At 41.9% G+C, this 13,199-nt stretch overlaps 2 protein-coding genes and 1 long non-coding RNA gene across 4 annotated transcripts in view; 2 read left to right on the top strand and 1 right to left on the bottom strand.

Moving 5' to 3' along the window:
- LOC6593889 (semaphorin-1A) overlaps positions 1–13,199 on the bottom strand; it is a 121,783-nt gene that overhangs the window by 78,031 nt on the left and 30,553 nt on the right. The window lies entirely within an intron of this gene.
- On the top strand, positions 10,909–11,236 carry LOC113565567. The gene is made up of 2 exons (XR_003408678.1): positions 10,909–10,971; positions 11,040–11,236. It is a non-coding gene; the product is annotated as an uncharacterized LOC113565567 (long non-coding RNA).
- LOC113565566 (immune-induced peptide 3) lies at positions 11,681–12,012 on the top strand. The gene is made up of 2 exons (XM_026987919.1): positions 11,681–11,763; positions 11,831–12,012. Exons 1-2 carry the CDS (start codon positions 11,712–11,714, stop codon positions 11,902–11,904), a joined length of 126 nt encoding a protein of 41 aa, XP_026843720.1. The 5' UTR covers positions 11,681–11,711; the 3' UTR covers positions 11,905–12,012.

Raw genomic sequence — 13,199 nt, 5'->3', positions numbered from 1 at the left:
ACAGGCAGGAGTGGCAGGGCTGTGGGGGAACGCAATATCCACTTCTTTTTTTTTTACTGCGAAAATTTGCAAAAGTTGATTAGCCGACACGACGGGACACACGCCACGTACCACGTTCCAATTTCCACGCTCTCCAGTATGCCTCTCCTGTATTTCATTTCAACTTTCCCCGTGATGCTATGCTGCTGCACAAATTTGCACAACTGCGAAAAAGTTTTTGGGGAAAAAGAACACCAAAAGTTTGGGAGCGGAGAGGGGAAGCCCAGGCGCCGCCAGTGCTATCAGTGGCAAATTAATCCGACTCCCCACTTGGACGGCGCTCTCCAATCTGATGCCCGGGATGCCCGTGATGCCCGGCCCCAGAGTCACAGAATCCCAGAATCACGGAGTTAGAGAGTTAGAGTTAGAGTTCGAGAGTTGAAGCTGCCAGTGGCCCAGGTGGCCAGGTGGCCAGGCCTCGCATTCATCACCACGGGAGTGGTGCACCAGAGAAGCCGTAGGAGCACTCGTAGCAGCAAACTGCCTTTTCCTCGTTCCAGCAACGGCAAAGGCAGGACAAGGCAGAGTCCCCGTTCATTTATCCATTTTGCTGCAGTCCGAATAATTTGTTGCACCTTCCGGTTCCCTTTCGCTGGAGCAGGAATCTGCAATCCAATTCGAACAGCAAATGGCATAAGGATATGCACTAGGAGTGAATACACAGGGTGAAAACCACATCCCAGAGATGGCAGCGTGACACGAGTGGAAGGGAAAGACACCTGGATCTCGTGCTGATTCAAAGCACTACAATATTTCCTATCGCAATACTTCCATAAAACGTTTCTAAAGAGCACGCAGCATATTTATGCTGGCATTGCACAGAAAACTATAAAAACAACATACATGTCGTGTGCATGACTCCTCCCAAAGCCTTCCCACCGCTACTATAGTGCATCCACCAAACCAATCCTAAAATTGTGGTTGATTTCTGGCCTGCCAGAGATCCCTTTTCGCATTAAAAACCCCATTCGATGGAGTAGAGGCGTTTTGTGGGGCGCGATGGCGTGATTGAATGGTTCGCTGGTCTTTGGACCACGCATGAAACCCGGACCCTTGGGGGCCACATAATGAGAGTTATGGCTAATGCATTCAGGGGTTGCCATTGGGCCGCACGACTTGATGGATGTGTCGGGGCATAACCCTCCACTAGATTTGGCATTTCTCCACACACTGTGCCCTCGCTCAGACAGGGGTCCCACCGTGAATCCCTGTGAATCCCTGTGAATCCCGTTCTAAAATGAAACATAAAACTTTCGTTCGAGAGTGCAGGTGCAGGGTTTTCTCTATTGAGATTTGCATAGTTGAATGTCTGAGTGTCTGGCTCTGTCCTTGGCTTGAACTGGCCCCCAGGACCACGGCGAAAGTCAACATCCCCTCGATATCTGTGGGTATCTGTTCACATTTCAAAGTAAACGGAAATCCCTTTCGTTTTTTGCACATTTTTAATTTGTTTAATGGGTTTCTGCCAAGCCGAACAAAGGTGGAGGCCGTAAATTATAAAACTAAAGGATTGCCAGGGTTTAAAGGGATTTAAGTTATCGACAGTGAATTCAATTCAGGAATCAGACAATTGTAAGGGCTTGGGGGATACTTAACAAAGATGATCTCTTGTCTTATGATTGTTAAACCATTTATTACTTGTTGAGGTCTGGACTGGTCGGACCCTTGTGGGGACACACCCTTTCGCCATCCGACACGGCCCTCCCTCTCGACCAAACCCACAATAAGACAATTTCCTGTTGTCTGTTGTCTGGATCTTGGGATAAATTCGCTGTTCAATCAAACAGAGTGAAACAGAGCGAGGAGGGGGGCAGGGGGGCACGGGGGGGCAGGGCGTTGTAAGTACCGCAAAACTGAATGCCAAAAGGATGTCGCAGGACCAGCCGGAGGGAGAGGATGAAAAGAGCAAAGAGCCAGTGTTGAGTAAGCAAAAGAAGAATGTTGCTGAGCAAGCAAAAATTTTATGACATTGCGAACAAGCAAAAGATGTGCAGGAGACTCCTTGCAAAGAGGGGAAAACGCTGCACAAAAAAATAAAGGAAAGAAAAGAAAAGATTGAAAAACGCAAACACAATTATAACAAGTGGCAGAGAGGCAGGAATGGGGACAGAACGGGGACGGGACGAATGTGTTGACCAACAATGTTGGTCGCAACATGTACACACAGGCTCTCCCCCCCCCCCCCCCCCCCCCCCGTGCCCCGTACCACCCGTCACTGGTGCTCGTTCGTCCTGCCTTCCACTAACAAGAACTAATATTTGACAGCTGCCTGACTCTTTTGGGTACGGGGCACCCGTTTCTCGGCCCAAGTAACGTTCAACGACTTTTGGCTGATTTCATAAAAGGTCAACCGAGCGCCAAACCAGGGGGCAGCAAAAAATACCCGCTATACGAACAAAAAACGAATGAAAAATAAACTCAAACAAGCAGCCAAGTAGCCGGTTGAGCCCTGAGCCCTGAGCCGTAAAGGGCCAGGAAAAAAATTCCTAAAAAATTGAAGGGGGAACAACAACAGAAAAGAAAAACAATTTAGCATGCACAACACATGCCGCCACTGCCACAGCCACAGCCACTGCCACTGCCACAGCCGCTGCTCATTTCGATGGAAACAAAGCGCAGTGCAGGGTCCAAGGGCCAGGACATTGATGCAGGGAAAAACAAGACTAAAACTAAAGCCCCGCAAAAGCAATATTCCAACCTCTTCGGGAGAGTACATACATAGGTGCCCCCCGAGGGCATATTCAGGTGTACGAGACACAAAAATGTTGCAGCATTTTGCAGGCTGATGGCAGCAATAATATCGAAGAGGTTTCTGCTTGCAGAGAAACGAGACACGTATTGTAGGCACATTTTAGCAAAGAGCAACATTTTGATGTTGAAAACATATTTTAGCACAGGGAAATATGTTTCCTTTTACACAAAACAAACTAAAAAGTCTTCCCGTGAGCCGATGACAAGCGAGGACAAAAGACTGGTCTTTTCCATGATCTTTTGAGTAAGAAAAACTCTTTTCAAGTAGCAAATACAAGTTTGTTCAATAAGTTTTGCGGATCGATAAGAAATAAGCTATTTTAGGGTTTGAAATACACTCTGTTATTTAGTATAGTCTTCCAGAACATCAATAAACTTGTTCCAAAAAGATTTCAATTTATAAGTTATGTATATTTACATTTTAAACGTTTAAGACATTAAAATATACAAATTGTCTTATTTAATTATTATTTTGTATAATTTTTCTGTATTATTTTTTTATAGTTTTAATTATAATTTTATTTAATCTAAATTTTTTATTTTTAATTTTTATTATATTTTGTATTTGTTATTCTATTTATTTATTATATTATTTATTTATTTATTTTGTATTTATTATTGTGTTGCATTGTATAATTTTTAAATGAATCGTTCAATCTCGAAAATCTAAAATCTCTTTAATTTTCCAATTAAAAGTTTCCCCATAAAACAAAGGCCTCTAAAAAATATCACTACAATTTGGACATTCATTCGCTGAAAACCCCTTCCGCCTCATGCCTCACATAGCCCCAAAATAGCTATATTTATATGTTCACTTAAGAGATCCGTACATCCCCTTGCCGTCTCAACCAAAAGCTGACCAGTTGTCAAGCCCCCCACAAAGGTCTCTGAATTATTTATTTATTTTCCGAGCTAGTCCCTCAGTCCGAATCAAGTCCCAGAGCCCACTCGAATGCATGCACAGAACTAACCTAATGAACCATTCAAACACACACCCAAACAAAACTGCCAAACAAAAATAAAAAGTGGAAAAAGTGGAGAAATGTATGGAGAGGGAAAACCCAAAGGCACATCAAACAATTCCCAAAATTTAAGCGCACTTTCGGTTATTGTAATTTTAACCCTTTTTTTCGGGGGACACACAGAGGAAACACCCTTGTCATGGCCATTTTAATCAGCAAATGGAGAAGGATATATCCACTCGTGCTCGTGCTCGTGCTCGTCCTCGTGCTCGTCCTCGTATATGTTGTGTAATAGGATTCTTAGCAAACGAGCGATTGTGTGGCAAAATAAATGCTGAATAATAATTTGAAAATGTATGCAAAGTCCCCCAAAATGAGCAGCCATCAGTGTGGCACAAGAGTGGCAGGGCAGCAGCCAGACAGACAGTTGTCCTTCTTATCAATGCTGACACTCGTCCTTCCTCCACAGCCCTTTGCCAGCAGCCAGCCGTCGTGGCAATTCCTTTGTTGTCGCTCCAAAAAAAAAAGGAATCTAATTTGAAATAAATGAACTAAATATGCTTAACACGCGCGCTCACATCAGCGCCGCCGCACGCACCCCCCTACGCCCATTCCTTGTGGTCCTTGTGCAGGAAAAGTCCTTGGCTCGTCTCGAACGCTCGTCCTTTTCCATTTTTGTTTCTTTTTTCTTTGTGGATGCGAGGGTTGTTGCTCCACTGTTTTGTCTGGTGCGCATATGAAATAACTTTTCGTTAGGTTTTCACTTATTTTCCTGCTGCTCTGCAGTCGAAACAATTGTTGCCACACACACACACACACACACATGATGTTGCATGGCAGGGGGTGGGGGGATTACGCCCACCGTAGTCGCCACAAGCGAATTTGCATGGAATTTTAATAAGGCAAACAAATATTTTGTTGTTGTCCCTTTTTTCGGCTTTCCTCAATTTTTCGTTTTTTTTTGTTGATATTTTTAGTCGCCATTTTTTGGGCTTGTCTTTCATCGTTAAACCATTCACAGAAAGCTTTTTATATGATGTGTGTGCCGCCGTATTTATATGAGCATAAAAATGGAATACTGATAGCTATGACGCTCTCGCCCTCTCCCTCTCCCAGTGTGGCCTAGTAGCAGAGGGTGAAGCGATTCCGAAGAATTGGAAAATTTTACAACAAAAGTGTTTAGGAGGATTTGTGTGAGGCAAATTTTCTGAAAATATCAAGCAAGGTCTTAACAATCTAAAAGATATATTTAGCACTTTCTAAAGGTAAAAAGTAATAGATATTAAATAAAATATATTCTTTATATTTTGGCTTTGAAGACAGGCCAAAAACCCACCAAAAACCCTTGGCTGTGATCGCATTAGAAACCCAAAACCCAACGATGACAGAAAATATTTCTGCTGTCCACAAAACCGCTGCTGCTGTTGTTGTTCCAGAGATAAAGAGAGGGAGAGAGAGGGAGAGAGCGCGACATTAGCGACACGACGAACATGGCCAACAGAACACCGGATGATGCATCCACACACTGCCACATCACAAAATGGGGATTGGAGAGGGTTAGATTTTTTTTTGAGAGCACTTGTTCGTATTTGCTGCCTTGCTGCATGGCTTTTGTATCATTTCCTGACCCCTGGCTTTGGCTTTGGCTGTGTTTGGGGGGTTCAGTCGGGTGCAAAAACCAAAAAACTTGTTCTCCGTCTGGCAGAGGACATATGCAGTTCCTGTGTCATGTAGGTCCATCTCTGGTTGGCCTGTCTGTGCGAGGAGTCACCTAACAACTGCACAATGATGTTCTTTTTCTAACCCCCCAAAGTCCGCACTACACCCCCCTCCCCTCCCCCACTGCCTGCGTTGGCAGTCAACATGTCAGGCTAATAGTTTTCATTCATGCTCATGCACTGGCACAATGTCCCACCACAAGACCAGGGACAGACGACTGGACTTCCCCCCCACTTCCAGTCCCCCCCACTACAGAGTCCACTCATTTGTCATTTGGTTTTTGGCTTCGGACTTTGAAATCCCTCTAGCCATATTTCATAAATAAATTTCATCTCTAGAGCGGGGGGGGGGAGCTGAGGCGGGGGCCGGGCATAATAACCCATATAAGTCAAGGGTTTCCCCACTCATAATTTCATCTTTATTGACGACAAGCCTCAAGGATGGAGTGCAGTGCAGTGCCATTGTCCAGTCCCATGTCCATCTGCCACTTGTTTCGAGTGTGTTTACGATAGTTGGGGCTCCACTCTCTCCCTCTCCATCTCTACTGTTGGGTTATACAATTTTTGTGGGCAGTGGTAGCTCTAATGACTTAATCCAGTTGTAAAACTTACATTACAGTGCAGTATTTTCATGCCATTAGAGGTGTCTTCCTTAAGTTGGAACAGAATGTGAGATAAAAATTATATATGCTTGCCCCATGATTGCTTTCTGATGAAAAATAAACTGAATTCATTTATATTTAATTCAATTTTATGAATATTTAAATACGTATTTCATATATTTATTGTATATTTAAAGCAACCAAATTCTCTCTAAGAGATTCCCCTTTTATGGCAAAAAATTATATGAGAATTGAATCAAGCAGCATCGTAGACCAATAAACAAAATATATGCAAAATATACGATATATCCAAATGATTTTAGCATAAATTTGGTCAGCTTAGAATCATAAAAACAGAGCAAAAGTGTTAAGGCATGTTAATGGCTTTTAATGGCATCAAAGTGCCGCCTGCCTCCCAAAAATCCATATTTATGCATGAACAAAAATATTTATATGTGTCCATAGTATAGTATGCAAAATGTTTTACAATTTGGGGAAAAATATTTACGTTATCTCAATTAAAGAGTGGGTAAAAGCAACGGAAACGAAAAAAAAACTAAACAAAATTCAATGGGAAAAATCATTTTGGTCATCAATCATTCCGTAGAAGAGGCAGGAAAAATTCAAGGAAAATGCTCAGGCATCCTGTACCGAAAACACAATCCAACGGTTCGCTCATCAATTACACATACGAATAGATAGATAGATATATGCGTGTATGTATATTTTATTTATATGTACAATATATAAATCTAACTGCGATTGGTTTACATGGAGAAATGTGTTCTAGAGATATTTTTCGGCAAAGCAATTGCAGCAGCAGCTGGACAAACACGATAAGGATGTCGGTGCCGATGTCGATGTCGATGCCGATGCCATGGACCCCCAAAAAATACAGGACATACATTGATTCAATTCTGCAAATTGCATTTCGGAGGATGCCTCCCAGACTGTAGACTGTAGATGAAAATTGATTTTTATCTTTTGTCAAATGGGTGTAACAGGAAATAATTGCTTCGATTTGCATTCTGTAAATGAACTTTCAAACTATCATGGAATTTCTAATTGCTTTTAGTAATATTTCTTTTGCTCTTGCAAGAGGAAGAAAGCTCCCATCTGAGGAGGTATTGAAGTACCACATCCATTTGCATGAATGTAAACGGGAGCCTCCACAATCCATTAGCCAGGCTCCAACGGGTTGAAATTCAAGGATACCCAGTATGTGTGCCCGAAATTATAAGTAGCACAGGATAAAGGGATGAGATGTAAAGGATATGGATATATGGTGGAGATAAAATGCCAGCGACAGCCAAAAAGAACGGGCATGGAACCCAAAAAAAAAAGAAAAGAAAAGGACTACTCTCTGCCATTATTATGGGTGGTTTCTGCGTTCGTGCTGCAGCTGCTGTCGCTGTCGCTCCTGGTAATGTCATGCAAAAACTCAATAAATTTTGCGCAAACGATTTATCATGAGGTTGATTACGAAAATGCAGACACAATCACAAAATTTCTATGTGTGGGCCACACACACACACTTAGCAGAGACACACAGACAAACACAGAGCCGCAGTCGCATGCATAAAATAATATGGCAATATTATAATAGACATTCAACATAAGCATCAGCCAGCAACAACAGCAGCCCCTATGGGGCTCGAATTTACAGGTACCCTGGAAGACACATTGATGGAGAGAAAGGTGGATAGATGGATAGATGGATAATCATTTAACTAAAGTTTTTGGCATTTTCTCGAAGGATACAACAGTCCTTTCATGGAAGAAAATATGTCATAATAGTCTGGATTGGATCAAAGCCTATAAAATACCAAGATATTGCATAAGGCACAAATCCCATTTCATGGTATTTCAATTCTTTTTTGGGCTATCCTTCGCCTCTGACAGCGGTACCGCGGTACCTCGGGCAGCTGAGTCGGTCCCCAAAATCCAACAACAAAATACCCAGTCTTTGGCGACGTGCAAATGCTTGGGCATGACACAGCAAATTGATAATATCGCCGTTTAGAAATGCGCGAACTTCTCTAGTAAATCATAAAACCCTCTCTTTGCCTCGGGTAAAGGGTATGGTATGGCCCTGACTTGCCATTTTTCACATGTCAGAGCATTGATTTGCAGTTGTTGCCACAAAATGGCGGCCGGGGTGTACCGTTAGTAACCCACTAATGGATTGTTGTCCCATCATCCATTCATGTGTTTTGTGTGTGTGCGTAATGGCTGCTCTTTTCGGGTACTTTCCCTCCGCTGAGCGCCCAAACCATTTTCTGGGTTCAAGAAAGGTTCAACAACTAAATTAACATAAATTGTGGCATGAAAATTGACAACAGCGCATTCGATTATAACCATAGATGAAGGGCCTGGAAGGTGACATGTAAATGTGTTTGGGCAGGGGGGGGGAGGTGGGTGGGGGATCCTTTAAATAAAGGACATTAACAGGTCTCGCTTTGATTTATGAATGGATTAGACGGGGGTGGGGCGAGAAGGGGTGTGCCCAGGATGGAATGCAAATTAATAAATTAATATTTTATAATCGAATTTCGTTCGTGATTTGCATATTTAGTTCGGTCGCAAAGGATGCCAGGGCATTTAAACAATCGCTCAGAGTCCTGTGTGTGAGCGGGTACTCACACGTAATAACTGCAGATTGTCAGAGCTGCCAAAGAGTGTGTGTCCAACGAAATTTAATTTACTGCACACGCACGCCGCACGACATCGATGCACTTTTGGCCAGGACTTGACATTCCCCCAGCGCGTGTCACTTTGGCACCACACGAAACCCCCGAAAGCCTCAGCCAAAGGCCAACCGCACCAAGTGGACCGGAGACCCCGATATCCAACCCAGTGTCCAAGTCGAGGCCCAGTAAATTAATTAACTTTATTGTCTGAGCGAGCTGCTAGGATGCCTTGCCTGCTGGGGGCGGGCGTGTGCGTGCGCGTGTGTGTGTGTGTCCTGTGGCGTAATTTGATTAAAGAGCTCTAACAGCAGTATATATGTATCTTTCCAATATACTGTACGTATATTTCCTTATCAGTTTGATGGCAGCATTTATCATTTTTGGTACAAGTTTGAAAGGAAAATATGCCATGGCTGTCATTAAAGATGAATCATTCGAATGAATAGATGAATTCTCTCTATTCTAATTTAATAGACCTAAGCTAATGGACTTTAGAGCAGAACTCAAGGCAGAGGCAGAACATTATCTCTGATAAATATTGACAAAAATGCGAAATTAAATTAAGCTGTCTCCAGGGAAGAGTTTTCCCGGAGGAAAGGAGTGGGCTATGCAGGAGATTTGTTTCATAATTTATTTAGAAATATTGATGGAGAAAAGTTCTTATGTTGCAGCCCGAAAGTATGCAATAAAAAATATACAAATTCAGATGGAAAAAATCGTAATTTAAATATAATACATATATATTTTACAGATAATTAATCCTATTTTTTTTTTTTGTGGTGTTTTTTGTATATATTTGTTAATTAATGAACAAACTACTTGAAAATCTGATTACAAAGCCTGCTGTGGCAGTGTGGCACAAAAGCGCACTTTCGCACTTAAAAAGTTGTCCCTCCTTTTTGTTGGACTTATTTTGTATGCACATAAATTGCAGAAGGACCTGGCGGAAAGAAGCAGCCCCAAAGAGACAGGCAGAAACGAGAGGGAGACACGAAAGTACAATGAAAAATAAAATAAATTAAGGACTGTACTCCTGCTGAAAAGGTGAAGTCGATGAAAATGCATCGCAAATTTTTCGCTGAGCTTTTCATGTCGCTTCATGTCTGCCCCTTCCCCCCCTCCCCCCACAACCCTGGCGCAACGAAATAAAAAGGAAAATTTCCCCAAATAAAAATAAATTTAAATATATAAAAAATAGTAGGACAACGGACCCCAATTCTGAGTTGATTTGCAAGTTAGGGGCAAAATTTAGGGGACTCCCCTTTGCATTCATCATTCTCCTCAGCATTCACCTCAATTTCCACTCCTTTTCCACTCACTCAGACGCTCCCTCATTTGATTTGCCCCGTGGATTTTTTTCCTTGCTTGATTTTAACGAATTACATTTATTCCTGCACATAGAAATGGTAAAGAAACTATCGCAGATAGTGCAAAATGCAGCGGGGAAAATTGAAAAAAATTCTCCTCGTAGTTCACTTGGTATTCGATTTGCAAACAACAAGAAAATCCTCGATACGATTTGCGAAAAATGGAACAAGAACCCAGGGGGGGGGGGCGAAGTCCCTCCTACTCTGATGATGAACTGATTTATGTTTGCTTACATTTCTTCTCACTTTTCCATTGCACATCCTGCCATTTTATTTGCCCTAAAATAAACGAAATTCGTTTTCACTTTGGCCATTGCAATTTTCATTCGAATGGAAAACGTGAGTTCAAGCACTGATCATTGCTACACGGAATAATCGCAGGAAAAAAAAAATTCTGAATTAATGCTTGAACGATTTTAATTTTAGGAAAAAAACAAAGAGACTCCCAAAAAATTCGTGGAAATAATTGTGGAATCTCATTGCCAGTTCTTTAGGAAATTCCTCATCCCTAGGGATACAAAAAATACTCAATATATGGTCAATTTTCCCTTCTCATATTATTGCTCTGAATTTCCTGAATCATCAGCAAAAGAGAAATAATATACAGGCCATTACTCAAGAGAATTCGCACTCCGATAAGGGCCACCCACACATCATATGGGATAAATATTCATATATAAGTTCCTTATACAGCGGTCACTGAAATCAGTTCAACTTTGGTTCCACTTCAGTGAATAGTCCCTACAAAATATCGAGCAAATATTTAAAATGAAATTTTTAACATTTTCAATGGCTCTTCTGATGATGTTGTACCTAGTCGGTGGGGCAATGGAAGAAAACTGGTACAAAATAATACTTATATGGCAGTCGAACAAGTGAAAAACTAACAAGTGTTTTGGTTACCCCACAGCCCCACGCCCAGGCCGAATGCCAAAATCTGGAAGTGCGATATAACCAAATCAACCGAATACGGAAATCAATGACCAGTGGAAAATGTTTAAAGTGTGCCGGCTTCTAATAAATATTTATTGGCACAGAGTAAAATTTAAAACCATGTTCGATTTCAAATAAAAATAGAATCAAGGATTGAACAAATCTTAAATGATGTCAAACTGTGATCTGTGCTTAAGAATATTTAAATTGCAGTATTTCCCTTCCGCAAATGTAGAATTTTTACAGGTTCGCTTCCAAGTAATATCGTAAAACACACGTGAATGCAATAGCAAGTTTTTTACAAGCTAGAAACCTGTATTAACGCATTCATCGTAGATTCCATAGAACGCTTGTCAATCAAAGGCGATTAGCAAACGGGTTCTACACTTCTGAAGAACAGAAGCATTCATTCCCTGGCTGCACCGCTAATTGAATCTGAAACTTGAGAGCTAATCTCTCAGTTTCTCTGGCATTACGCTGGGTTGGGAATTCCACAGACAGAACAGGGCAAATCCACCCGTAGAGCCGATTATACGGGTTTCCCTTAGCTGATAACAAAACGATCGTGGGGCAGCGTATAAAAGCCAATGAATGCCACTGGTCCAGACATCAGTTCAGTTACAGCTTCTGTTGCAGTATCTCTTCAAAGATGAAATTCCTATCGCTTGCCTTCGTGCTCGGCCTCTTGGCTCTGGCTAATGGTAAATATCCACGGAATATATAAAAGTAAGTTCTTTAAATTAATCAAAATACTCTCTTTGTTTTTAGCTACCCCTCTGAATCCGGGAAACGTCATTATTAATGGCGATTGCCGCGTTTGCAATGTTCGTGGCGGAAAATGAGGCCTGAATCTAATCGCATACACAATTTCTTATCGACCTTTTGCCTCTGACGTTTACAAAATAAAATTCCCACACTAATCCCTATGGAAAGTGAATGAAACAAACATACATATTTCTATTTAACCTCTGACCTGATTCCTGCAAGTGGCATGTGGCATGTGGCATTAACATTTTCGCATAATCTTTTGGAAATGTTGCAAGGTCCGACTGGGGCTTTCGTTTCATTGATTTGTTGTAAAATTGTTGCATAATTTCATTAATTTTCTGCTGCTCGGCTGCCGCACTGTTGGGTGCTTTATTGTCTGGATTAAGGAACATAATGTACACTTAATATGCACATAACTGTTATGTTAATGCCCCCAGCCACACACACGCACACACGCAGAGTCCACCTCCCTCTTCACTCCCCCTCGGGTAGGTGGTAGGTGTTGCTGTCATTGATTGCGATTTTCTTTTTCCCCGCTTCTGGCGTTTGCATTTGCATTGATTTATTAGCATTCTCCACCGCCCCCCACCCCCCGCCGAACATCGAACCGAATGCAGAAAATGTGTCGCAAAACTTTTCAAGTGTTCCTCTCCCGCTTCAGCCTCTTTTAAAAATGCATAATAATTAATGCGATATGTTAATATGTATATATAGCTGGTCGGAAATTATAATTTCATCAGTTCATTCAGATAATTTGAGCAGCGAAATGAAGCTTATTTAAGTGCTCATAAATCCCAATTGGCGGTGCTGTGTGCCTGGGGAATAATGTATCATGAAATCGATTGGCAAACGGTATAAATATCCATGTCCATTTTTATAAAGCTCAATGTTTATGATTGGGTGATGAGAGATGATTGAATAAAGAACAAAATAAGCATACATTACGGTACATGAAGGGTACCGGTGTAGTCTCGTTTCTTGGTTCGTAATTTCAAAGAGCTAGAGAGCTGCGGTGCACATTAATGTCGCTATTTTAGCTGAGAGAGCGATAGATGACATCACTGAGAGAGAGCAATGTAATGAAGCTATTGGGAGAGCACGTGCATGGCGTGAGATTGAGAGCGGTGCTCGTGAAACGCAAAGACGAGGCCCGCTTTTCGAGACGATCGATCGAAACGAGCAACAAAGTGTAGATTGCCCTGCGCTCGCATTGTTGTTGTTGTTGATTCTCAGTGAGCAAGGGAACGAAGCAATCAGGAGAGCATGTGCATTGCGTGTGAAGAGAGCAAAGCTCGTAGATGCAATAAAGATCAAAAGATAAGACTATTGCGCCTGCACTGCTCTCAATGCACAAAACAGACAAAATGCA

The sequence above is a fragment of the Drosophila persimilis genome, unplaced genomic scaffold (genome assembly GCF_003286085.1).
Source record: "Drosophila persimilis strain 14011-0111.01,24,50 unplaced genomic scaffold, DperRS2 tig00000124-arrow-pilon, whole genome shotgun sequence".
Lineage (NCBI taxonomy): Eukaryota > Metazoa > Arthropoda > Insecta > Diptera > Drosophilidae > Drosophila > Drosophila persimilis.
The sequence above is the reverse complement of the archived record's forward strand: the minus strand, read 5'-3'. Positions and strand labels throughout refer to the sequence as shown.

Coding starts and splice junctions, on each gene's coding strand:
- LOC113565566 (XM_026987919.1), top strand. CDS start 11,712: ATGAAATTCCTATCGCTTGCCTTCGTGCTCGGCCTCTTGGCTCTGGCT. Junction 11,764..11,830: donor CCTCTTGGCTCTGGCTAATG/GTAAATATCCAC, acceptor CTTTGTTTTTAG/CTACCCCTCTGAATCCGGGA.